At 48.1% G+C, this 27,687-nt stretch overlaps 1 protein-coding gene across 3 annotated transcripts in view; it reads right to left on the bottom strand.

The window, feature by feature from the left end:
- Nucleotides 1-27,687, bottom strand: part of ROR1 (receptor tyrosine kinase like orphan receptor 1) — a 176,495-nt gene that overhangs the window by 5,099 nt on the left and 143,709 nt on the right. For 2 of the 3 annotated variants that reach the window (XM_061469651.1, XM_061469652.1), the window contains 4 exons: nucleotides 11,623-11,750; nucleotides 9,829-10,146; nucleotides 7,792-8,037; nucleotides 2,090-2,301 (listed from right to left, as the gene is read on the bottom strand). In XM_061469651.1, the coding sequence (XP_061325635.1) occupies nucleotides 2,090-2,301; nucleotides 7,792-8,037; nucleotides 9,829-10,146; nucleotides 11,623-11,750 (904 nt within the window). The remainder of the gene's footprint in view (nucleotides 1-2,089; nucleotides 2,302-7,791; nucleotides 8,038-9,828; nucleotides 10,147-11,622; nucleotides 11,751-27,687) is intronic. The other variant, XM_061469653.1, reaches the window with a different exon arrangement.

The raw sequence follows: 27,687 nt of genomic DNA, 5'->3' as shown, positions 1-27,687 counted from the left end.
TCACTGAAGTGACACCGATGCTATCATTATCTTCACTCTTAGCTAAGACTGTACCCCAAATATCCAGTAGAATGGGGATCCAGAAGCAAATCCAATGTAACAATGCAGGCTGGATGCAAGATGCTGTTTTGACACCTACCTAATGAAATGATTCTGTCTTATTAATTTCTGCATCATTCTTATCTCTTATTATCTGCATCCACATTTTGACACGCAGCTGCTCTAAGCTGCACCTGAAAGCTGGAATTAAGAACTTGAAAGGAAAATGAAGATAAATTCACTGGGCCAGTGTGAGTAGGAATGAGGAGTTAAAATATAACCATAGACCAAACTCTGTCACACTACCCAAAACAGACACCCTGCACAACATTCCTTATGGCATCACAATACCAGCACCCAGAGCCTGCAACACTATTTAAACCAGGAATGCTGGTGCTAGCATTATGCTTGGAAAAACATTGCTGTAAGCAGTGTGGGTTACTAATGGTCAAAAGCAGCACTGTGTTTTCCAGCTCAGCTGCCCAGCGGTTTTACTGCTATCACTGACTTAAAAGACTCTCCTTTATAACCTAATTCATAGAATCCCAGACTGGTTTGGGTTGGAAGAGACCTTAAAGCTCCTCCAGCTCCAACCCCTGCCACGGGCAGGGACCCCTTCCACTAGAGCAGCTTGCTCCAAGCCCCTGTGTCCAACCTGGCCTTGAACACTGCCAGGGATGGGGCAGCCACAGCTTCTCTGGGCACCCTGTGCTAGCGCCTCAGCACCCTCACAGGGAAGAGCTTCTGCCTAAGAGCTCATCTCAGTCTCCCCTCTGGCAGCTTAAAGCCATTCCCCTTGGCCTGTCCCTACAGGCCCTTGTCCAAAGCCCCTCTCCAGATTTCTTGTCATCTGTCCCTTTAGGCACTGGGAGCTGATCTAAGGTCTCCCCTGACACTTTATAATTCCATAAACTTGATGTTCTATAGCAAGCCCTAGCAGGATCCTGTAGCTGCTCTACTGAACCCAAGAAGAAAACTATTCCAGAATTGACTAAGAAATGGAGAACACAGCTCCTGAAGTACAAGTGTGACCTTTCCTGATGCCAAGGGATTATCTCTGCTGAAAGAATCCCTACAGCAGCAACACTTGAAGGCTTGAGTTCCCACTGCTGAAACCCAGGAAAATCAGAATTCGGACTCATTTTGCTATGTCATTTTCTAACAAAAATAACAGCTTACCCCAAGGCATGCCTGTTTCAGATACACAGGGTCTATTTGAATTACTTATAGATACTGATTTTCACTCTGAAATGCTTCAAAAGAGCAATATTCTATGATTCTATCTCCACCAGGCTGCTGAAGGGAATTGGCACGGTGCGAAAAACAAGGCAAATCCTCTTTCCCGAGCATGATTCTGCCTGTAGGTGGCAGAAGGAAGTTACGGCCCTGGAACGGGTGATGCAGGTTTGGAAAGGGGCTGCCTTGCCTGTAAACAAGGAGCTCCGGGTTAATCATGCTCAAACCTTAAATGATCTTAAAGACTTCTTCATGAGCCTGGGACTAAAGTGAAGCAAAACAACACCAGCACCAAGAGCTGCCCTGCATGAGCTGCACTGGTGTGAGCTGCAGGCAGCTTCCTGAGGCTCTGCTTTGGTCATTTCTCTTCTTGACTGAGAGAATGGATGAGCTTGGAAAACATAACAGGAAAATGTCTTTCCAAAGTGATTTCAGCCGAGTGAAAGATGACATCTGACCGCAGCAGACCCATGAGGAGACCCTCTTGAGAAAATGCTGAAGCACGTCTTTATCTGCACTATTTCCAACTCAAATGAGGTGATTTAGAGATGCGTCAGTAATGGGTTGATTTCTTTCTCACAGATCACTCCAGCTCCTATTTATTCAGATCCACAGACACATGGGAATTACCTCCACAGATCCAGCACACTTGGGATGCTGCTGCTGAGAGAAGTCCTCAGAAAAAACCCAGCTAAAGGCACCAGCAGAAACTGGAGGTTAGAAATGAGCTTAGTATTTCAGCACTGAGTTGATCAAAGCATTTCACTCCCTGCCTTTACTGACAGCAAATGCTGAAGCATAAATGAGGGATTACCTTTGGTTTATAGGCGTTGAGCATTGACATCTCCACATTCTGCCCTCTCACGTGCTTAGGCTGCCTTTGAACAGGAGGGGAGGATGACTTCTGGTTGTTGCGACAGATGCAGATGAAGAAGAAGAGCAGGGCAATGGCCAGGGGAATAGTAACACTTGGCACCAGGATATACAGGATTTCCATTTTATTCTTTTCCTTGGAATCCTTGTAATCTGGTTCAGAGAAAAGAAAACATAACATAACAATGAGTGATGTATCCCACAGTGTCACCATACACCCCTGGGTCAGCTAGAAGTGTTAAGAACAGAACATCCGGGTAATACCACTGCACTCCACCTTGAATGCTGTTTTATTTCCTTACTATTAAAAGCACTATTAATTTTGTGGAATAACATTTCTGTAAGGACACAGAATGGCCAGGAACAATTTCCCTGCAGCGTGTCGTTCAAACCTCCTTAGGGTCATGGAATAGCTGAATACTGTGAGGTGGCTGCTGCTTGTGAAATGAAGTAATGGTCTAATACAGATCCACAGAAAACAGAGTTTCTAAAACAGCTTATGGAAGAAAGGCTCTGGTGGGATTATGGACTCCTTATTTTAATATGCGTATTAGGGTTTGGTGCCATAGTTTCCTTAATCCAACCAAAACGTGGGGAGCTGTTGAAAAGGACAGCTTTATTTCCCTGTTTATTACCCGTTTCCGTCTTCTCACCATCTCTTAACATTGGCCAAAGCATTTGTGTGGCCACCCAGAGCACTGAACAAATACGCAACTTAAAACCTATTTTCTTGTTAGTTTCAGGTACGGGAGCAGGATAATTAGGGATTCTAGAGCAGAAGAAAAGGAGAACACCTGGGAAACTGGGCGAAATGCATGGAAATGATAAGAAATAGAGAGCAGCCCTGGTTTTTATCCCAGGAAGTCAGGAAAGGGGTTCAAAAAGTCTGAACACAGACAAAAGCTGCAGCATAATCTTAAAATCTTACATCCTGAGGACTTGGTCTTAATAGGATTACTGGGCTAATGGGAAAACCCACCCCTCTACCAACTACATATTAACAGGGTGGAATCCGAGCAGGGTGGCAAACGCTGGCACAAAGGACCCAGCAATGACAGCTGAAAGGAAAGCCAGAGCATGGATGAAAAAGAAGGGTCCAGAAGAGGTTGGGAAGGTGGTTTATGTAACACAGTGTGAATGCTAGCTGTGACGTTTGCTCCCTCCACACACAGCTCTTCTCACAGCTAAGGAGTGATTCCTTACAGAAAGATGAAACCCTCTTCTCCCACTGCCCAGCGTAGCTGGGACATCGGGCACTCACCTCCCTCCACGGCTCTGGTTTCACAGGGCACATTGCTAGAGGGAAGGTGCAGTGCGAGAGGAGAGGGAGCCTTTGGGAAGCAGCTCCTGTGTTCACGCAGCACCCGGCTAGCGCTGACAAGGACGTACCTTCCCCTGAGCACGGGGACGCGGCAGCCTGCTCTGCCCCGGCATTTCCCAGCAGCATTCACCGAGTTCAGGGTATAATGACACACAGATTAACACACTAACTGCAGGGCACCCCGGGGACTCTGAGGATCCCGTGGAGCTGCAGCACTGGTGGCTGCAGCCTGGCTGTTTCCGAGGGAGGTGGTGAATGTCTGCGGCTGCATCAGCCTGAGCGGATTCTGGCACAACAGGGAAAGTTTTATTATTCCTACAGGGTCATTTCAGTTTGTTTGTCTGTGTTTTCCAGGCTGGAGTTGTAGGAGCGCTTAGCGGCCCACACAGCTCTCTTTTATGCACTTAATTAAACATGAACTTGATCTGAAGCTTGGGCTGGACTCAAATTGTGACAGAGGCAAAGTTCAAATGGCTCTGGATGTCACTTTGCATAACCCCTCTCCTCTTCCAGGCTCACGCTGTCCCGCTCCCCCACGCTCCTTTCTGACCATTCTGTTTAGATTAAGTTGTGCCATCTGGTTTTCAATTGAGAGGAGAGGTACTCCAAATACCTCTATGGCCTCTGGGAAACACGAGAGGACTAAAGCACCATCCCCACCACAGCCTCCCTGTGCCCGGCAGTGCGTGCTCTCACCCTGCCTTCAGTGAACGTCCAGCTCTACGGCACGGATCCACTGTGAGTCTCCTTGCTGGGCTGCTGCTCTCCAGCATGGACACACAATCAGTGCCTGTCCCCTCTCCTTCAAAACCTTCTTATGTTTGTCTTTGCTAAGGCTCATGCTCGAATTACTCCGTGTTTCACATCTGCCTATATTCAAACTTGGATGAAACAAACCTATTGCAGCTTGTGAGACATCTGAAAGATACAGTTGAAGAAAGAAGAAAGCATCAGCACGAGGCAGATGGAGACCTGGGCACTAGTTCATCACCTGAGCTATTCCACTTAAAGGCAATGATTATTCTTACTCAGCAGCAGCCCTCACTGTGAAGCCTCATTAGGTTAATAGGTTTCTTGGGAGCCACCCTAATTAAATCCATTTCCCATCGCGGCATGTCCTGGTGAGGTAGAATGCACAATACTCATTAAAATGTGCCTGCAATGGCTCTTTCAGCCAGTGCAAAGCCAGCAGAATGCAAAGCCCTACGTGGTGTTTTGGACTGAATATGCAGATTAGCCTTTAACAATTCAATTCCGACTCACCTGATACAGCTCTATTTGTCTGCATTTAGAATAATGCCACTAACCCAGCTGTACAGTGAGTACCATTTAAGGCAGTGGTGAGAAGTGATTAAAACCCTTGTCAGAAATGCTTCAAGCCAGCCAGCCTATCTCATTTATTATCTAGCAAAACAATCAAATCAGAGACTTTTTGCAACACAGCCAAAAGTGGCCTGCTTTCAGCTACTTCAGATCAAAAGACTGAGCCAGTCCTGGGATCTCGGAGCCCATCTAAGGGGGCCTGGCAAAGAGCCCCCTTCCATCAACTCTAAATGATCCAATTACCCAGAAGTTGTGGGTAACCCCAAAAGCACACGGCTGAAAGGCCATACTGTGACACTGCAGTGGAGTACGGCTCAACAGCATCGCTGGTGGTGGAGCTCCAGAGACCCCTGAGCTTGCCCAAACCCCCTGCGGCTGAGCCATGTCCCCTCACCCAGCCCAGCCCAGTCTGCAGCTCCCGCGGTGGAGAGCCAAGAGCTGGGAATAAGCCAAGGGGAGTCCTGCCAGCTGCTGCTTAGCTCCAGATTTTTGTACTAAAGGGCTGAAAAGGATCTTTGGAACAGTTTATACAGATTGAACGGCTCTTGTGTAGTCAGTCTAGCACTGCATCTAATTAACGAGAGAAAGATCTGAAGTTGGATGTACTGAAATCAAAGCAAGAGACACAGGACGCTCAAAAGTGCACACAGAATCATGGAGTTGTTTAGGTTGGAAAAGACCTTTAAGACCATCAAGTCCCACTGTTAACCCAGCACTGCCATCGATCCACTAAGCCATGTCCCCCAGTGCCACATCTACGTGTCTTTTAAATACCTCCAGGAGGGTGAATCCCACTTCCCTGGGCAGCCTGTTCCAAAACTTGACAACCCTCCTGACAGAGAAATTTCTTCTTCTCTGGCCCCGCTCCAGCACCTCAATGTCTCTCCTGCAGTGAGGGGCCCAGAGCTGAACACAGGATCCGAGGTGCAGCCTCCCCAGTGCCCAATGCAGGGGCACAATCCCTGCCCTGGCCCTGCTGCTGCACTGGTGCTGATACAGGCCAGGGTGCTGTTGGCCTTGGCCACCTGGGCACAAGGGGCTCATGTTCAGCCACTGTTGACCAACATCCCCAGGTCCTTTTCCATGAGCAGTTTCCAGCCACAATTCCCCAAGCCTGGAGCGTTCCATGGGGCTGTGGTGGCTCAAGTGCAGGACCCAGCACTGAGTCTTGTTGAACCTCTAACAACTGCCCTTGGCCCATTGATCCAGCCCATCCAGAACCCTCTGCAGAGCCTTGCTACCTCCAGCACATCAACACTCTCAGCCAACTTGGTGTCATCTGCAAACACACTGAGGGTGCCTTTGCACCCCTTGTCCAGACCATTGATATAGGTATTAAACAGAACCAGTGCCAGTGCTGAGGCCTGGGGAACACCACTTGTGACCAGGCACCAACTGGACTGAACACCATCCATCACCACTCTTTGGGCTCATCCACCCAGCCAGTGTTTTCCCCAGCAGAGCACACCCATCCAAGCCACGCGCGGGCAGAATCAGCTCACAGAAGCTGCACTGTTGGTGCTGATCCACAAAGTGGTTATAAAATGTTCCCCATTTTGCTTGGTTTATTAAGAACCATTTTAATAGATGCAAACCGAGCTCAGGCCCTGTTTAACAAAGAGATGCTCGTGCCAGAGCCTCCTTTTAAGTGTGTATTTCCAGCACCACCCTGGCTGCATTTTGGCTTTGCAAAATGATCAGAAATGGTGATTCGGCTCTCATTTCATTCTGCTTTTCTGTCACCAGGGGGAAGTGGATGGAAGACTGGAACAAATGGTGCCTAATTGTTTTATCTGCACTTAGAAATAACAATATTGATGGCATGCCAAGGCAAAAATACAACTATTGGGATGGACATGCCAGAAATGCACCAAGAAATGCTCTGGAAATCCATGGTACAAGGGTTCACACAGAATTTTCTGTGGCCTCAGTAACAGTAACGTTACCTTTTTTCCCCTTGGAAAGGAGATACCTTGTGATGTTCCTGTTCCATAGCCAGACCCAAATTAAATTATTTCTGGTTATGGTTATGAACATTCCTGCTGTGAGGCATGTTCTGAGCCTGCTCCAAAGTCTTTTTCAATTAATGGAAAGATGGGAATCGATGCCAAAATGGGATCTAAATTATCTTCTTACTGAAAGAGTCGATCAGGGGAAAGGCAGACAGTCTGGGCTGTATCATGTGCATCTCAAACCTTTTCTTCAGTGCTGGGCCCCTCACCACAACAGAAACATTGAGGTGCTGGAGTGGGGCCAGAGAAGGGCAGTGGAGCTGGTGCAGGGCCTGGAGCACAAGGGTGATGGGGAAGGGCTGAGGGAGCTGGGGGGTTCAGTGTGGAGAAGAGAAGGCTCAGGGGGGACCTGATCGCTCCCTACAAGTGCCTGACAGGAGGATAGAGCCAGGAGGCTCTTGGAGGCTCTGCTCCCAAGAACAAGGGATGGGACAAGAGGAAACGGCCTCAAGCTGCCCTAGGGCAGGTTTAGATGGAGCTGAGGAACAATTCCTGCCCCAGAGGGTGCTCAGGCATTGGAACAGGCTGCCCAGGGCAGGGCTGCAGGCACCGTCCCTGCAAGTGTTCACACCCTGTGGAGACAAGGCCTCAGTGCCATGGGTCAGTGGTGGCCATGGCAGGGCTGGGGAATGGTTGGACTGAGTGAGCTTAAAGGACTTTTCCAACTGAAACAATGCTATGCTTCTATGATTTAATTTGGAGTAAGGAGCTGCACTGCTCATTGCGGAAACCCAGAAAGCCTGGGACGCTCATGCTGGCAGCACGCTGCTGCTTCATCGCCTTCTGGAGTTTTCCCTAGTAAAATATTACTATTGCTGTGGCTTTAGCTACAAACACTGGAGTTAGCCTTTCTTACAGCTCTCTTCTCGGGGATTCAAGGAAGACACTGAGCACAGCTCCCCTGAGCTCCTGGTTTGCAGCACAGGATGTGACAAAGAGGTTCCCCTTTTTGCTCCGAAAGGTAACACAGAAAAGGTCAGTAATTACCACAAGCCGGGACGTCACAAAGCTCAGACTTAAAGTTCTCATCTAAGGTGAAGCACCACGGGGCGTCCTTCTGGTTCCCTGGGTTGCGGCAGTAGGAGTGGCCCCCGTTGAGCTCGGGGTACCTGATGGCAGTGAAGGTGTGAGTGTGGGGGTACTGCGAGTTCCACGGCTGGCACTGCCGCCCCGACCGGGTCACGCTCACCGTGCCCCGGTAATCGACTCCCGTGCTGTTGTAGCACTTGTGATCTGGAAAACAATAAATGATAACCATAGAATAAGGGAGTGGTTTGGGTTGGAAGGGACCTTGAAGCTCCTCCAGCTCCAACCCCTGCCACGGGTAGGGACACCTTCCACTAGAGCAGCTTGCTCCAAGCCCCTGTGTCCAACCTGGCCTTGAACACTGCCAGGGATGGGGCAGCCACAGCTTCTCTGGGCACCCTGTGCCAGCGCCTCAGCACCCTCACAGGGAAGAGCTTCTGCCTAAGAGCTCATCTCAGTCTCCCCTCGGGCAGGTTAAAGCCATTCCCCTTGGCCTGTCCCTACATCCCTTGTCCCAAGCCCCTCTCCAGCTTTCCTGCAGCCCCTTCAGGCACTGGAGCTGCTCTCAGGTCTCCCCTTCAGGAGCCTTCTCTTCTCCAGGCTGACCCAGCCCAGCTCTCTCAGCCTGGCTCCAGAGCAGAGCTGCTCCAGCCCTCGCAGCATCTCCATGGCCTCCTCTGGGCTCGCTCCAACAGCTCCACGTCCCTCTTGTGCTGCTGCCCCAGAGCTGGATCAGGGCTGCAGGGGGTGTCTCCCCAGAGCACAGCAGAGGGGCAGGATCCCCTCCCTGAGCTGCTGCTCATGCTCTGGGGGTGCAGCCCAGCACATGGGGGGGGGGCGGTTCTGGGCTCAAGCACACACTGGATAATAACCCAAAGCCATGGCTGGTGGTGGCAGTGCCAAGGCAGACCCTGCAGCACTCGAGGGTGATGAGCTGCTGGCATCCCCCAGCCCCAGCACACTGCTGCTGGCCCAGGGCCGGGAAACCCAGGTTGGGAGCACGGGCTCCCAATTTGCTGCGGCTGTAAGGCAGGGCCTGCTTTGCATTCACATTCCTGGGAGGATTTAAAGCTTATGCTTCTGTAATGAAAACAGCTTATGCCAAGCGTTTTTAATATAAGATACACAAAAGAAGTAAAAACTACAGTGGGAACCTGAATTGCAGCCATTATTTTCATATGAAGGTGGAGAATTTGTGGGAGCCACGTTTTATATTTGACTACTCAGATGTATAAGGGCTGTGAACAGGCTGCAGCCCAGCCTGATCAAAGAGGGAGCTCAGCCAATGCCTAAAATCAGGCTGTATTAGGGACAGCCACGGACCTGGCCCCTGTGAATGTTCCTCCTGACAGCACCCCTGTGCTGCACCCCTGGCCTTGGTGGAGCACATTGGGCTGCTGTGGGAGGACAGGGAAGCTGAAGCTACTGATGCTCCTCAGTATTCAAATGTTTCCTGCTTTATATTAAGAAGAAAAGACCTGAAACCAACAAAGAGCATCTAAATGTGAGCCCATAGGCAGCTAAATTAAAAAAATAGAGAGGCATTTCTACCCACTTTGGGCCACTTTGGGGAGAAGTGTGGGAATGAGGTACTCTGAGAGCACGCTGTCTGTGAGCTTTCAAACCCAGGCTCCAGCTCCAACAGGGATGCACAAGCCCTTACAGCCAACCTTTTCACAGTGGTATTTTACACACAGAATCAGAGAATAGTTAGGGTTGGAAAGGACCTTAAGGTCATCCAGTTCCAACCCCCCTGCCATGGGCAGGAACACCTCACACTAAACCATCTCACCCAAGGCCTCGTCCAACCTGGTCTTGAACACTGCCAGGGATGGAGCATTCACAACTTCCCTGGGCAACCCATTCCAGTGCCTCACCACCCTCACAGGAAAGAATTTCCTCCTTAGATCCAATCTAAACTTCCCCTGTTTAAGTTTGAACCCGTTACCTCTTGTCCTGTCACTACAGTCCCTAATGAAGAGGCAGTTTTTCACTTACTTTTATTGATGGGATCTGCCATTGGAATCCCAATCCGGATACAATTGACAGCTTCAGGGCTATCCGGCTGCGGAAGATCTTCGCAGTTGGGCAGCTTTAATCTCATCAGAATCATGGGATTAGATCTTGCAAATATATACTCAGTCTGACACAGGACATTCTCCAGAATTTCACATTCATCCCGGCACAGGTCTCGGGGCTTGGGAGCCGAGGAAGTCTCATCACAGTAGGGAAAGGCGTAATGGCACAGCGAGGGGATGGCAAACTGGGAGCATTTATCCGACAAATGGCTGGAGGTGCCAATCATGGTGAAGGCAGCTGTGAAATACACAAAAGGATTTTACTTAATCCGGAGGGAATTATATTGCTATGCTTTTGCCTTCCCAGGGTAACCCTGGCTTCCCACTACAGCCATGACTTTCAGAAGTGCAGGTGATGAACAGGCCTTGCAGAAATACCCAGCACTGATTACATTAGGAGTTATTAGCGATGCTGATTTCACTGATGGAGAAAATACATCTGGCTTTCAACATGGGATTAATGTTGAGTTAGTTACCAAAACCCCAAACCTAATTATACTCTTTTTTCCCCAGAAATAATTTATATTGGTTTGCAAAGTCACAGACTATTTGGATGCCTTTTGCCCAACAGGTTAAAAACAAAACTCCTGCAGGATGCAGGATGACATTATCAGTACCTTCATGGAAAATTATGGAATCCCAGCGTGGTGTGGGTTGGAAGGGACCCTAAAGCTCCTCCAGTTCCAACCCCTGCCACAGGCAGGGACACCTTCCACTAGAGCAGCTTGCTCCAAGCCCCTGTGTCCAACCTGGCCTCGAACACTGCCAGGAATGGGGCAGCCACAGCTTCTCTGGGCACCCTGTGCCAGCGCCTCAGCACCCTCACAGGGAAGAGCTTCTGCCTAAGAGCTCATCTCAGTCTCCCCTCTGGCAGGTTAAAGCCATTCCCCTTGGCCTGTCCCTACAGGCCACAGTGAAAAGTCCTTCTTCTACTACCCCAAATGACTTCTCATACAAAACTGCGTAGCATTATGGACCTCTGGCTGTACAGAAACTATTGGCCTTTCCTGAGAGTGATGCAAAAGCCTTTCTTGCAATGCTGTCAGTGTTTGAAGACAAAGGAAGAACACTCTAGGGGGGAAGAGAAATTTGGAATATTCTGACACCAAGAAATCATCTGAATATAGAAGAGATGACTGCTGTGGCTAGGATTGACCAAGGTTAGCTCATATTAAAAATACGTAAGTATCATGTTATCTGTGAGGCCTCAGTTTGATTTCAGCACCCTCATCAGCACAGCATCGCCCACAAAATAAACAAAAATGGGTTCGTTACTACATCTCAAGGAAAACCACTACCTGCAGGATTATTTATATAGCCCCTTCCAGCACCTAAATGATCTCAACCAGGTAAATACCCAGCAAGTTTGGTCTCCTTTGGCTTTTAAAATCTGCTTGGGTAACAGCAGCACAGGAAGCCTGGCTGTGAGACCCCCAAGAGCTGTAAATACACAGTCCCTTCCCCTGGGAAAATCCTCTTCTAGTTTCTTTTGGGAGAGCTGGATGAGCAGAGCCACGAAGGCTGCTCAGACTGTCACTCTTCAGATGGCTCCTGCCACTGCCACTGCACAACGCAGGACTCCTGGTGAGCTTTGTGATGGGCTCATGGCAAGAGGGGATAAAGAGCAAACGCGTAGTGCTGCAGCTGATAAACTCGAGGGCTTTCTGGGAAAAGGCAGCTTTGTGCAGAAGCAGCAAGCTCAGTTTTTACCCACCTGTAATCTGATTTTCTATTTCCCCTTGCATATGCAAAGACTCCATGTAAATGGTTCGGTTTCCAATGAAGCGCGCGCAGGCGATCCCCCTGTAGGGCTGGCAGAACCCGTCCTCTTCATACTCATCACTGAAACCAATCATAAACACAAAGGGGTGAAACACTTCCCATGTGATTTGGCAACAGAATGGCACTCCAGGGAGCTGGCACTTGCATTATGAGGGGCTGATGTGAGGGGCTCTCTGTGTTTGTCCTGCGCTCTGCGATTCGTTCTGGGTGGTGCTTCCCAGCGCGGGAGCCCACAGGCTGCCTGCCCCTCCAGTGAGAGCCTGTGATAAGGGATTATATGGTCTTTAGGTAGTGCAGCGGGCACAGCACAGGCTTTGTGCCTTGAATGGTTTGAGCCTTCAAGGATTCTCACACTGCTGCAGGTAGTTTTTAGTATCCCACAAATGAGCCCAAAGTGAACATAGGGATAACACCTTTACATTCGATGAGATCTTGAATATAAAAAGCCATCAGCTGTATGGTAAAAACAGTGAATGGCATTTCAGGTTAGCCAGAATATGCATTAATGTTGTATGAAATGAATGCTCTTTGCATGAGAGGGAAGCCTCTATCCAGGAATCACAGAATCCTGGAATGATTTGGGTTGGAAGGGAGCTTAAAGCTCATCCAGTTCCAACCCCCTGCCTCAGGTGTGGACACTTTCCACTAGAGCAGGTTGCTTATACCCAGGGAAAACATAAACTGCCTGAAAAATAAAGATTTCTATTTCTTTAAAGCAGCCAATGTGCTGTTGCCTGCCTTTGAACCAAACTTGTACTTGATATTGATAAACCCAGCAGGAAGAGTCATGCTAGCAAGAGACAGAACTTCAAGCGTATATAAGAAACCAAACCACTCCCAGGACTGATACCCTTGAAATAGGAAATGTTTCTACAGTCTTCCATGAGTGTGGTAACAGTTATGGCTAAAACAGAACCCAAGCTAAGACAGGAGTTAAAGAGACAGATTTCTTTCATTAGGTGCTTTGTTTTATGCAATGTAGGAGACATTTAATACATAAATCCAGATGTGAAATTATTTGCCAATATTCTTCAAACAAAGCAAAGAAAGGAAATTACTAAACCTCTGAAGACCAGACCAGTCACTGCTCATTTGGAACAGATAACCAACAGTTAAGCACTGGCACACAACAGATAGCTCTATGGACGTTTTGAGGAGGGGTCTGCACACATGATCACTGAAACATGTGCAAATCAGCCCTTTTGCTTTGAGAATCCAGTGGGAAATATTTGGGACCCATTTTCTGGAAAGAGACACCTGGGGAAAGAGAGATGCTTCATGAAAAGCTGCTGATAATTCCTTTCTTAGTGATGCTGGTCCCCACCTGAGACAGCTACTACCCAGCTCTCAAATTGGGAAGCTTGATCCTGGAATATCCCTGACTATGGCCACAGCTGGCAAGGCAACAGGTTACTTTCTTTGTGTGCTCTTCTTTTAGCAGAGCTCATCCTCCCCCAGATGCTGCACAGTGGAATCAGACTATGCCTTAACGGGGAAAAATCAGAGCTTTTTTAATCAACTCTGCCATTAAGGTTAACAAAAGACACTTTCATCCCCTCCTGAAGACCTTGGCTGTGAGAGCTTGGAAATGCAAATTGCATTTAGCCTCTTTGAAGTCCCCCATTCATTGTGTGCATGGCTTAGAGGAAGCAGACAGCCAGCAGCCGGGCTCCCCAGCACAGCAGCCGGGGAGAGCTAATGGGATTAGTGGGAAGAAGTGCTAGGATTGCCTTCCAGGACACCCCAAGCATCTCCCAGCGCTCCTGAGCTACCCGCTCCAGAGCACTGTCCCTGGATTCATATAGCGCTGTTTTCCATAGGGAGGGATCCAGGCTCCATGAATTAACTGCAGGAATTTACAGCTGTGAAGACAGCGGGGTGGGAAGGAGGGATGGTGGAGATGGAAACCTCCTTCCACAGACATCTCCCATCAGTTGAGAAATCAACGGGAAGGGGTCCAGGCTCCATTGGATGATGGTCCCAAGATGTTCCCAAGTACATAAAAAAAACGGATTGCAAAAGTGCAACCTTTAAACTGCCAGTTAAACTCTTCATTAACTCCAGCAATGGTAGGCTGAGATGCCTCAGATAACAGAGAGTATTCAGCCAACAAAGATACAAAAGACAGACACAACCACATCCGTGTGTTTCTGCATGGAGTCAGCTCTGGTGAGAGTAGTTTTACCCCGTTGGTTCTTGAAGAGAAAACAAAACACCTGAAACCGGAGCCAAACCCCCACAATAGCTACTGCAGGCTCTGGAGGTCAATTCTCCATCTTCTCATCAATAGGATGTAATTTATTATTCATTTATTATTTAGAATCATAGAATAGTTAGGATTGGAAAGGACCATGAGATCATCCACTTCCAACCCCCCTGCCACGGGCAAGGATACCTCCCACTAAACCAGGTCACCCAAGGCTCCGTCCAACCTGGCCTTGAACACTGCCATTTTACCATAATTTATCATAATTTATCACAGACTAATTTATCATAATTTATCATAGAATTTAACTACTGGACTACAACCAACAGCAACTGCTCTTGAAGGTGATCAAGCATTGCAATTTAAGCGTGCAACCAGACAAGACAAAACCAGGAGGAACACAACGCATCACCAAAGCAAAGCTCACTCTGAAGCTCACCTTTGAACTAAAGATTTAACCACGATAGCTGCACACAGCAAAGTGAGCAGGGACATCAGTTTTCCAGGACGGAAATGCCCCCAGGAGCGGGATTTTGGAGAGAATCTTGAAGGCGGGGATTAAAGAGGGGAGCCCAGATCGCACCACCCCTGCCCCTAAGGGCTGCGTGCCAGCCTGGAATTCACAGAGGTGAAACATGAGATGAGTGGTTCAACTGGAGCAGGCACGACTTGGAATTGTTTTGGAAACCAGCTCCAGAATGGGGCAGCAGCATAAATGACATGAAAGGAACAGCAGCATCAGAGTAAGACAGAAAGAGCCCTGAGACCAGGGCATGGTGATAAAGAAGGGGAGCATTGGGTTGTGAGGTCCATCCATTGCTTCTGACAGCTATCAGGAGCTCAAAATAGCAGCTCCCACAATAGGAGTCCTGATCATAGGCTGCTGACACATTATTGTGGTGAAGTTACTGGGACAGGCTCATCAATGAACAAGTGGCCACATCTCATTCCCTGGCTCTGTTTCCATATCACCCTTCATCAGACAACCAGGGTCACATGAAATTCCTTCTTGCCTCTGCATCTCTTCATGGTGGGATGAGCTTCTGGGGAGACCTTCTAACAGTCTTCTGGTGGCTTAAGGGGCTACCAGAAACCTGGAGAGGGGCTTTAGACAAGGGCCTGTAGGGACATGACAAGGGGAATGGCTTTAACCTGAACACCCTCTGCTCATCAGACATTCATCCAAACCCTGCGCCGTGGCCTGACATGGAGCCCACAGCAGCACACAGAGCTCCTACGTGGCATAAACACACTTCCCACCTCCAGCTGCCAACTGGCACCCACTTTAGTACCTTGGCTTTAAAACACAGATATCAGTTTCTCGGGATCAAGGCAGAGATCAACAATTCCTTTCACATAGTTCACATTTTGCATACCTCACATGCTCTTGTAAGTAAATCACAGCACCAGTGCTCAAATGTGTATCTGCTTCATGGTCCTGATCCAAATCTACCCACAGCAAAAGGTCAAAACAGGACATACATCAAGCCTGATTCAGCAACTGATGTGTTCAAATTTACAGATAAGCTTAAGACCTAATGAAATGGAAGTCAATCGAGCCCACAGGCATTGCTGGCTGGTAACAGACTTGATCACTTGTGCAAATTCCTTGTTGAGCTACAGAGGAGAGCAGCCAGCAAAGTGAAAATGTAAAGGGGCCACAAGAAGCCTGGAGAGGGGCTTTGGACAAGGGCCTGTAGGGACAGGCCAAGGGGAATGGCTTTAACCTGCCAGAGGGGAGACTGAGATGAGCTCTTAGGCAGAAGCTCTTCCCTGTGAGGGTGCTGAGGCGCTGGCACAGGGTGCCCAGAGAAGCTGTGGCTGCCCCATCCCTGGCAGTGTTCAAGGCCAGGTTGGACACAGGGGCTTGGAGCAAGCTGCTCTAGTGGAAGGGGTCCCTGCCTGTGGCAGGGGTTGGAACTGGAGGAGCTTTAAGGTCCCATCAACAGAACCCACTCTGGGATTCCAATGACCCTACGATGCCAGCCTACAGGAGTGTCGCCGTTTAACCGCAACTTTACTGCACAGGTTTTGGGGTGAGGGTGCTGCCCCTGGACCGAGTCCTTCTCCCAGCCACAAACCCCCTGTGACTGTTCAGTGAATGCTACACAAGGAAAAGGCAAGTGCTGGGGCTGAATGACCAACGGGTGACACAGCACTGTGGTGTTTCAAGATCATTTCTTTTCAGATCAGTTCCCACTCTGTTTTCTATTTAGGTCCTGAAATATTTCTAGCCTTGATGTTTATCTTGGACCTTGCCCATTGCCTTCAGATCCCGCTGCAGTTCCCCTGCGACAGTACTTTTGGCTTCATGCAGTAATAACACCGTGGATTAAATTTACACTAAACTCAGGTGTCTGTAAGTATCTGATTGCACAAAGAAGACTGAGTTAAGAGCTTTGAAGGGTGTCCACACCAGTTCACTCATGTAATCTGACCTAAACTAGAGCCTGCATCAACATGGGATGCAGTGGGCCTTCACACAGACCAAACTTGAGCAGCATCTTTCTTTCTATGGATTACAGAGGTGGCACACAAAGATCAGCCCTGTGCTTAGGTACTTCACGTCTCCCCAGGTACATCTGAACATGAGCAAGTGCCTGGGTGAGTAAAAGGACCCTGTCCTTCCTATGCAGTTTAAGACAGCAAAGGTCTCAACAAGAGTCACCTACACAGAGCCAGGAGACACCAAGTCCCAGCACACACACAAGACTGCAAACAACTGACACAGAATCCACTGTCACCACTGGGGTTCATTTCCCCCCATTTAACTTTCTTGTGGCTTGTGCTGGCAGCATTTCCATCTGTCAGCCCTGGCTCACCAGCAGCTTGTCACACACTGCAATGGTAACTGAGTAATAAACCAGCCCTAAACTGAGCTGTGTGCTCCTGCTTCTCCTCCTTCCCTTTCCTTTTCACCCAGACCCTCCCAATGGCTTCCTCAGTGTAACCTCACTGCACAGCAAGGTCTTTCTCTTCCACCTGGATATTCTTTTTCAGCCCACCTGACTTTGGCATGTTGAAGAGGTAAACATGAAAGCCAAAGAGTGCTTCCAGCCTCACATGCATGGGGCATATCAGGAGAGATCTCTTTATCTCACCTGCTCCTGGCCACATGGCTCTGGTGAATGGAAAGGTTGATTTGCCTCCCAGCACATCCCTTGCAAACCAGATGAACTTGCCTGCAGCAGTAGAAAGGCAACAGCTATCAGTTTATAACCTGTTTCTTATCAGCTCACACTAAACGTGGAGGAGCTGCGTGGTACCCACCTCACCCAAACGCATCCCTGCACTGTGTTCCCTAAATCCAAACCGTTTCCGCAAGATTCTCCATCAAAGTCCACTCCCAACATCCTGACTCTTCTTTGCCAGTGTTCTTCTAAATGACCAGGAATTGCCTGAATCTAAACAACGTTCCTTGCAAATGTCAATGACAGGGCCAGGAACCTGGATGAGCAAAAGCCCCGTAACCAGGCTTGTCCCTGAGCTCACTTACAAGCATTTAATAAATTAATAGAAACTCTGAACCTCGTGAGATCATGCTGTATTTATTTTTACAATATTCAATGTATTAAAAGTACATATTTCAGTGCTGCTGTAATTGTGTGGTCATTTCACCACACCCCATGGATGGACGGATTTCTTTCTTGTGTTACCCTTTTTTTTTTCTATTGCATTAGAAAGGGTTTGAATGAGAACCCAATAGAAAAGAATCGTGAATTATTTCCAGTTTATATCCAGAGGAGGCCACGGAGATGCTGCGAGGGCTGGAGCAGCTCTGCTCTGGAGCCAGGCTGAGAGAGCTGGGCTGGGTCAGCCTGGAGAAGAGAAGGCTCCTGAAGGGGAGACCTGAGAGCAGCTCCAGTACCTGAAGGGGCTGCAGGAAACCTGGAGAGGGGCTTTGGGCAAGGGCCTGTAGGGCCAGGCCAAGGGGAATGGCTTTAACCTGCCCGAGGGGAGCCTGAGATGAGCTCTTAGGCAGAAGCTCTTCCCTGTGAGGGTGCTGAGGCGCTGGCCCAGGGTGCCCAGAGAAGCTGTGGCTGCCCCATCCCTGGCAGTGTTCAAGGCCAGGTTGGACACAGGGGCTTGGAGCATCCTGCTCTAATGGAAGGTGTCCCTGCCCGTGGCAGGGGTTGGAGCTGGATGAGCTTTAAGGTCCCTTCAACACAAACCATTTCTGGATTCTATGGTAAATACAGGAATAATTTGGGTATCTTGAGTGAAAAAGGGCAAAGGAGAGGCAGAAGACAAGGCAAGACATAGTCCCAAATGCTTTCACTGCCCCAAAGGCAGTGGCAGGAGCACTGCCCTCCCTCCTGACGCTGTTCCAAAGCCAGCCTGCCAGGATACACACTTACCCTTAGGTCAGTCAGTTGGATTACCATTATTTTGGAAAGCAAATCTCTAAGTGACAGCAGTGTCAACAGGGGAGTGTCCATCGAGTCAGTGAGGGTTTAATAACAGCAGCATGGCAAAGGCCATCATAACACTCGGTGACACGGGACGATGCCTGTGTAAAGCCAGCATGGGATTACGGTGTGCATGCAAAGCCAGACTCATTTATGAAGATTAACTGGTTTGAAGAGCTAAAGCAAATAAACGGTGTATTATCTGTGAGATCTCCCAGGTGGAGCTGGAGGAGCTCTGGCCCTGGGTGAAGGCTGTGCAGACGTTTCTTTCACTTACATAGTGAAAGGCAGTTTGTCTTCCTTTAAAAACAACAGTTCTCCCGTAGCACTAAACCAGTCAGAGCTGTTTATCTCAGTAATTCCTATCCAGCAGCAGTGTACTGATGGGAAAATACAGCCAAGGGTGCCTCCTTCAGACAACCAAGTGCTTTATACCCTTCTGTTCCAAGGAGAAATGGCTGCTGTCTGCAGAGGGGCAAGAGAAGTGTGAGCAGAGAGCGCAGCTCCCATCACCCTGGCACAGGGAAGTGCCCCAGCACAGCCAGGGCTCAACACTGAGTCAGGCACCTACAATTCTGCAGCTGGGGTTATGGAGGGTTTTGCTTTATCATCCAGTCCTAGGATGGTTTGGGTTGGAAGGGACCTTAAAGTTCATCCAGCTCCAACCCCTGCCACGGGCAGGGACACCTTCCACTAGAGCAGCTTGCTCCAAGCCCCTGTGTCCAACCTGGCCTTGAACACTGCCAGGGATGGGGCAGCCACAGCTTCTCTGGGCACCCTGTGCCAGCGCCTCAGCACCCTCACAGGGAAGAGCTTCTGCCTAAGAGCTCATCTCAGTTTCCCCTCTGGCAGCTTAAAGCCATTCCCCTTGGCCTGTCCCTACAGGCCCTTGTCCCAAGCCCCTCTCCAGGTTTCCTGTAGGCCCCATGATGCCAGTGATCCAGAAATGGATAAAGTATCCAAAATGAATGTGAATCTGGGATGCTGTTTTGCAGGCTTAGCAGATGGGATGGCACCGAGTGGCCTGAGCCAGGTCTGAGGCCACATTATGGCCATTCTCTGCTAAAACTGGGAGAGGCACAATTCCCTGACCCCCCCAAATCCCACAGCTTCCCAAACTGGAGGGTGTGAGGGTTTCTCAGGGCTGCACATCCTCGCACTCCCCTTCCCCAGTCACTCCTCATTAGAGATTTGGGTGCTGAAAAGAGGCAGGTTTGTGCAGAGACATAAACATCACCGGTGAGAGCTGACATGTGTTTTCTACTAACCTCATCTGGGCGGCGCAGCAGCACCCACAGCTTTGGGAGCTGCAGAAAATACATCTCTCATGCAATTAATCCCTTGGCGAGGATGCTCTGAAGCAATTACTGTGTGTTTGTCATCGTCAGAAGGTTTTACAGCATCTCTATCAAAATGAGTCACTTCAGGGATGCAAAAGCTGCTCAGAAAAGCTCAGTAACAGTGGCCATGAGTTTGAGCTAAATATTGACTAAATATTGATCTAAACAAATAAGTGAACTGGATGTCAGCTTCTCTTTCTCCTCTTAAACATGTTATAACAACCCCTTCCTTACTATAGGCAATGGAGAGGCAATGGGCATCCCTGCACGCTTGCTCAGCAGCTGCAGCTGGTTAGGAAACAACCCTGGGAACAGGGTTTGGATCTTTCCTGGCAGATTTCTTACATCATTATTCAAGATGAAATGCAAATCATATGCTCGTAGTTATGGAACTGGCAGGAAACCGCCCGCACTTCTGTTGTGTTTGACAAAGCTCTCTTTAGGTTACATTTGGAAGGTTGGTTGGTCCAAGTTTCTAGATGCAGAGGAGAAAAAAACGTGCCATGTTTTTGAAGAGCAGTCAAGCGGGATAAGATTACAAGTGCTAAACGCTGCCTCTTCCATCAAACCTTTGTACTGCACAGAGAAACACCCTCCCTCCTCCTGGATTCCCTCACGCAAGGATCTCACGCACACACGTTCCTTATCCACCTCTCATCAGGCATTAAGCTGCAGATAAGGAGGTTTTGATGGAGTGATCATCAGCTTCACCCCATAAATTCACTGCAGTCGCTCTGCCCTGAGTGAGACTAGACCACCTCTGCTCCCAGGGGCTCAGGCCGCTGGTCCAATGGCCCTCGGGAGGGGATGGACAGGGCCAGATCAGACCACATCCACATCTGCCTCCTACACTGAGAGCAGCCCTCAGGCACTGCACCGGGAAGCTGGACACAGGGCCTTCTCTTGGCCCCATTCTACAGTTTCTTGTCCAAATCCCTAATAACTATGGCCTTTTTGAACACACATTTTACAAGCAGCATCAAAGGGTGCTACAGCCCAACTGCTCCATCTCCATCAGCCACCCACGCCCAACCATCACAGCTTGGTGCAGCTCTATTTGTGCAAGTGATACCAAACCACCAGGCTCGATGGAGCTCCTTAACCAAACACCTCAATGCTTTTGTAGGCAGGAGAAGAACTGAAGTGACCTATGAAGCTGATATTCCCTGGGGACTGATCTCCACCTATGGCATCGGCGTACAGGGGAGAACAACACAATGTTCTGCCTCTTGGGGTCTGTCAGGACATACATAGGACTGCAAAGAGGTCACATCACGCATTAGGTCTCTAATCAGATAAAAATCCCCGATATTAAGGCATTTATTCATTATTAGGTTGTTTAGATTTCATCAAGCAATTAAATAAGTTGCAGATTCCACTGTGCATCTCCTCCGCAACTTTCCCTCCCCTCATAAGACACAGAAAAGTCCACCCCTGTGATACCAAAGAAACTTTACAAGTGAAACAGAGTCCACGTTAAGTCACCTTTCAAATGGCCTGATTCAGACATTAAGGGCTTTACTCCCACATATTTCAATGCCTCTTTACAGGCACAACGGGGCCTCAGAGCGAGTGCTCATGCAAGTGATCCCACACGAGAAGGTCTCTTTACACCAGAAGCGTGGCATAATCAGGTTTTAATGCAGAAGGAGCTGGGTCCTCCTAGGAGTGCTGGTTTGAGCAAACAGCAGGGACAAGGGCACTTTGAACCCCTGGACTGGAAGAGGGTGCAATAACAACATGGTTTTAAGTAACACCTTTCTGTTTGCCTTACATTAAATCTCTTTTGTCAGACATCCTGGGTTCTTTCTAGGAGAAATTCACATTATAAGTTTCCCTGTTAGCATTGCTAATGATTCCTGGCTCTCACAACCGCTTACTCACTGCTGACCACTGAAACTGCTCAAGTGTGCAGCAAAAGAGGCTTTGCCTGCTGCTCTATGATCCACAGCTTTGCAACAGCATAGCCAACACTTCTGGAATACACAGGAAATAACACACATTCATAAATGAGAGCATCAAAAAAGAACACATTTCCTCTGAAGACAATTTTATATGGTATTAGCATGTAGAATATTTAAACAATATGGGAAATGATCTTCATTTTCAAGCTATCTTTCCATCCTGTGCATTTTTTTCCCTTCTCTCCTATGGAAGGACGTTCAAACCTCCTGTTCTCCAGCAACATGTGTTAAAAACCTTGTTTAACCCCTGTTAGAACTATTCCAGCTTGTTCTTTGCCCAGGAGAGATGACTTACAGAGAGCAACAACTCGCTCCTTCCTGGGCCTCCAGACACTGCAACCACAGCTTTAACTATCTCTAACTGACACCAACACTTGCAAGCATCAAGAGTCAATGTTGGACAGCACAAAGAGAGCTTCAGAACGTCTGCAGCCCCTTTTATCTCTCACCAACTCTTTCCTGCTTCACCTTACTTTCTGAAGTCACAGCTTCAGTTCTGCTCCTCCCTCCCCTCTCCTTCCTCCTAACATTTAATTTGTCTTCTGTGACTCAACCAGGTCTTTCTTCTGGTGACCTCATATTTTAACCTTCAGCGTGATGCAAACCAGACTTCACCAATGTGACACTTGCATTAAAAGTGAAACACATGCCTCAGCACAAGCTAATTAAAAATAATACATATAATGTTAGCTTGTTTAAACTATTATTTGACCAAAAATTTGCACCCATGAATAACTACTGCAGTCCACAAGTGCTGCAAAAATAGCAGTATCCACCATAAACTCAAACTCACTGCAAAAATTAGCTGTGTTATTGTGCTTTTATTTAACACGCTTGCACAGATCCTGCTGAAGCTGCTGAGCTTTACCCAGAGCGATGCTGGAGCACATGGTGTGCATGAGAAACGTCTGAACCAAGGGGCACGGGTACGCTCTTCAGCACCCCAACATGTACCCTGTACCTGCCCAGCACTGCACACCGCTGTCAGATGCTGCAGTACTAATTCAGGTATCAATAAGAAACGTGAGCAGCAGCTCAGGGAGGGGATCCTGCCCCTCTGCTGTGCTCTGGGGAGACCCCCCCTGCAGCCCTGATCCAGCTCTGGGGCAGCAGCACCAGAGGGACGTGGAGCTGTTGGAGCGAGGCCAGAGGAGGCCATGGAGATGCTGCGAGGGCTGGAGCAGCTCTGCTCTGGAGCCAGGCTGAGAGAGCTGGGCTGGGGCAGCCTGGAGAAGAGAAGGCTCCTGAAGGGGAGACCTGAGAGCAGCTCCAGTGCCTGAAGGGGCTGCAGGGAACCTGGAGAGGGGCTTGGGACAAGGGCCTGTAGGGACAGGCCAAGAGGAATGGCTTTAAGCTGCCAGAGGGGAGCCTGAGATGAGCTCTTAGGCAGAAGCCCTTCCATTGAAGAAGCTGAAACACAGCTCTGTGGTTCCTTTGATGGGATAGGGAAGAGACCAGGCACTACAAAGTACCGACAGTGAGAAAGCAGCTACATGGGAAAAAACGATCTGGAATTCCACACTCCTTTAAGGAAATCTATCAGAAAACATGTTTTTCTCAATGGCTTTCCTAGGAATGATGTCAAGGTAGGGACACAACGTTCTTCTCCACTGACGAGCAGTCTGGAGGTTGCTGTGTTTATGAGCATAAAACGCATACTTCAGCTGGGGGTAGCTGGTAAGCCTAAGCCCATTTTAAGCAGTTTGTCTCACTGAAATAGTTGGTCAGGTTTAACAACTGTGAAAACATTTAAAGTTCACATAACTTGGAGCTCTATCATAAATTCTGCTCCTGACAGGCACACATAAATAGAGGCTCCTCAGCTGGGAATAGCCAGTCTGGTTTAGAGGTATCACGAGTTATATTAAACCTAGAATGTCTTATGAAAAAGATTGCTTTCCAGATAAGAAACTCATTCTTAAGACAACAAACACGAGTGCAAAATATGCCCCAGTGAAAATCAAGATCTGTCCATCTGTTCTCCAAAGGTAACTGGATAAGGCACAGGGAACTTGTTGGTTTTCTTTAAAAGCATTTCACCTCCCCATGTAGGCTGCACAGAGCAGAGGGAAGCAATCGCGCTCCAGGAACTGTCTTTGGTTAGCCCCGAAAAGGATGCTTAGCCCTAAATTCTGAAAGTCTTGATTTGAAGAGAGAACTCAGTAAAAACTGCAGCTTTCTGCTCAGAAATGGGCCAAATCCCTTCTAAAGCTTTAGCTGCTACAAAAGAAAGGCAGTCACTGCCTTTTCCTCTTTGCTATTCCAAATCAGTGAACACACTGCCTTCCTGCCTGGTTTCTGGCAGCAGCATTAAAAGAAGCATTAAGTATATTCAGACCTCTTTTGGTTTTGTTTGTTGTAGTAAATAAAGATAGAAACACCTAATTTTGCAAGGCCAACCAGTCCCAAATACTACAAGCTTAAAGCCTTTGTCTGAGCAACTGAAAGAAAAGCCCAGTTTGTTTGCATTGCAGTAAGGTGTTGCAGAAACCATACAAGATACAAGATAATGCCACTCTGCAGCTCATTCACAGCTAATAATTGGAATTCAAAGTGGAAAATAAAACACTTCCCCCATAACGAGCACCATGGGGTTTTGATTCAAGTGGTGGAAGAAGGAAAATGTATAAAATTATGGAATGGTTTGGGTTGGAAGGGACCTTAAAGCTCACCCAGCCCCAGCCCCTGCCACGGGCAGGGACCCCTTCCACTAGAGCAGCTTGCTCCAAGCCCCTGTGTCCAACCTGGCCTTGAGCACTGCCAGGGATGGGGCAGCCACAGCTTCTCTGGGCACCCTGTGCCAGCGCCTCAGCACCCTCACAGGGAAGAGCTTCTGCCTTACATCCAATCTAAACCCCCCTTGCTTAAAATTGAACCCATCACCCCTTGTATGTATTTTTCTGGACTTGTCTAAGTTTGCAGGATATGACATTTACTGGCATTTCCCAACAAATTAAACTATCCCAATCGGTTCATTTAGTTTTATTTTTACAATGTGTCAGCAATTGACAGTAGTAATTCAATTGAATGGGGTCTTGTAACATCCAGCTCTACTAGAAGCTTCAGCTAGAAAGTGAAGCCACATCTGCCAGGCTTCCTACCTGCCTCCACATGGCACGGTGACACCAAAATTAATTGGTATCGATGAGGTTATATAAAAGTTATGTATTATATTAATGCATTCCCTCACTAGAAAAACATGCTTTAAGATATTTCAGATAACAGAACTGTTTCTAGAACCTTGTTTTAGTCAAGTCTGTCCTGGCATACTTCTGCAGTTGGACTTTATCAAACCTAAAGGCTGGGTTTTATCTTTGAGTAGGTAAAGTGCTGGTTCATATCAATATTAACTCTTATCGTGGTCTTGTAATATAAAACATGTACTGTACAACTGCATGAAAAAATAAAGGAGGATTAAGGCAAACATCACTTTAAAAGGCATGTGCACATACCATCCACGTAGCAAAGCCATTTACACATAGTGCGTGAGAGCTGAAACTCAAAGGGAGCGCTGGTATTTATCCACCATTGCTCCTTTTAGCCAGCCAAGAAACTTTATTTTGGCAAGGCCACGACTGCCTATTTTGTGTCACAAAAACGCCTTCTTTCCAAGCATGGAGTAACATTCCTGTGTCATCCTGACTGAGGAGAAATACGGAGCCGCTCCACAGAAACCCATGGAGTTCCTCTGCGTTTATCCCCATACAGCTGAGATCAGACCCTGAAACAGTCGCAGCTCCCAATGCAACACAAAGCAGACATTCTCCAGATCATTCCTTTGCATTTAGCATTGCTGGGATAACGTTTTCCCTCGTTATCTTTTGCTCCTTTCAAACGTGCAGAAGACAGTGCACTCACGGAAAGCCAAATCCTCACCTGCTCCTTGTGTCTGGGCTAATTTGCATCCATTGAGGAGGAAAAATGACAGCACCAAACATTAATCAAATGCTAAAACACTGCCATGAGAAGCAAAAATCAGACAAGAAGGTTCCTGAAACTACTGCAAACAGTACAGGAGACGCTTTGACTCTGCTTTAAAGTCCAGGACTAAGAGATTCTGCTATGATTCATATTTGTTTTGTGAAAAACGGAAACGGTGGCACCGTCAACAATAGTGCAGAGTAAATGCATTTAATTATTGATCATATAAACTAAGCAAAATAGTTTCTATTCCAAAAGTAACTAAAGAAGACGTTAGAGAGCACCTACTAAAACAAGACCTTCTTAAACACAGGCAGGTCAAGACAGCTTGGATCCAAGAACTAGAAAAGACAATGTCTCCACGATCTCTTCACAACTGTTGACTTAACCGACTGGCAGCCCTTGCACAGCTGATACTCACACATGTCCTGGCCAGACCCAAGTGACTCCATGTCTCCATCACTGAAGACAAAACAGTGGGGTGGCTGAAATGAAGCCCAAACAACAGAGGATTTGAGGCGGTAACAGAGCTGGTGGCAATTCCCGGGAGCTTATGGAAAAGAGACCTCTCAGACCTGCTTTGGCGAAGTCAAGAGCTGGGTTGTAAAGATAACAACGTTTGTATAGTTAGAGTCTTATAAAGGCATTTTTACAAGGACATGCAGTGATACGACAAGGGGGGACAGTTTTAAAGTGACAGAGGGGAGACTGAGATGAGCTCTTAGGCAGAAGCTCTTCCCTGTGAGGGTGCTGAGGCGCTGGCACAGGGTGCCCAGAGAAGCTGTGGCTGCCCCATCCCTGGCAGTGTTCAAGGCCAGGTTGGACACAGGGGCTTGGAGCAAGCTGCTCTGGTGGAAGGGGTCCCTGCCCGTGGCAGGGGTTGGAACTGAGTGAGCTTTAAGGTCCCTTCCAACCCAAACCATCCTATGATTTTATGACAGAAAGCACAGCATTTGACTTGACGCAGCATGAGCATGTTCACAAGTTAAAGATGGATCAGCTCAACATGACACTTCTTTTTCTGCTTTCCAAGGATGTACCCTAGTTAACTCAAACATTACACACTTGAGAGAAGTACTACAGCCTGTGTAGATGGAGGAATGAGATGGTCTCTTCCCACCTCCAAACCCTCCAAATCTCCAAACTAGCTGTGAACCTTGAAAGGGGATCTGCTTGCTAAGTGCTCTTGGTGCTAATTGCTGGGCAGATCTGCAGCAAAAGAATGTGCCCATTCATCTGGAGCAAAATCAGGACTGTGAGAAAACCTATTTATTTAATTTAAACTTACTGACACAAGAAATGCGCCTGGAAAACTACGGCAGGGGAACGTTTGTGATTCATTTTTTGCTTAACACCGATCTTTGTTGGCTCAGGCACCAATAATAGCATCCAGCTAGTAACAGGTCAGATGATAACTGCTTTCCTTCCCCACCAAGGTAACCACACGTATTTTCTTGTTAACAAGATCAGTAAACTTGACACATTCTGAAACCGATGCTTAACTCCTTCTACAGTATTTGAAGTCGCCCAGGGTTATGGCTTTGAACTGCCAAAGCTAGTGTGTCATGTGTGGTTTTAATTATCAGGATAAATAATGTAACACCTTCTAATCTTCTTCCTTGCACTCAATGATTTTGTGATGGAGTAACAGAAATTGCCATTGAGTAGGTAACTACACGCGGGCGGGCTGCCCAACGCTGTTATTTTGATAGGAAAACTCCTTGGAAGGTTTTACACCCCACTTCAGCACTGAAAGCACCTTGGGTCAATGCAGATTGATTCCCATTTTTCATGTTTTTACTAGGCTGAACAAACACTCGCCCCAAGGCTGAAACCTGCGGTTCTGCTACAGGCTGAGGAAGTCCAGAGTAAAGTCTGAATTTGAGACTGACGTGACTGACATGTCCTTGCAACAAGGAGCTGTGCTGTTAGCTCAGGGAGAGAAGTGTTCCCTCCAGCTTCTCATGGGCTTTCACAGCCCCTTCGTCAAAGGGCTCTGGCTCACAGCCCTCATTTTGGATGGTTATGTACTTGCCAATGGCACTGGGTGGCCCTTCTAAATTGCTGATTTACAGGTGGTCACAGAATCCCAGCCTCGTTTGTATTGAAGGGACCTTAAAGCCCATCCAGTTCCAGCCCCCTGCCACAGGCAGGGAC

Source organism: Pezoporus flaviventris, unplaced genomic scaffold, assembly GCF_033815535.1.
Source record: "Pezoporus flaviventris isolate CSIRO_AGI_PZ_B2104156 unplaced genomic scaffold, CSIRO_AGI_Pfla_v1 ptg000059l, whole genome shotgun sequence".
Lineage (NCBI taxonomy): Eukaryota > Metazoa > Chordata > Aves > Psittaciformes > Psittacidae > Pezoporus > Pezoporus flaviventris.
Note: the sequence above shows the minus strand (reverse complement) of the source record. Positions and strands in the feature narration are given on the sequence as shown.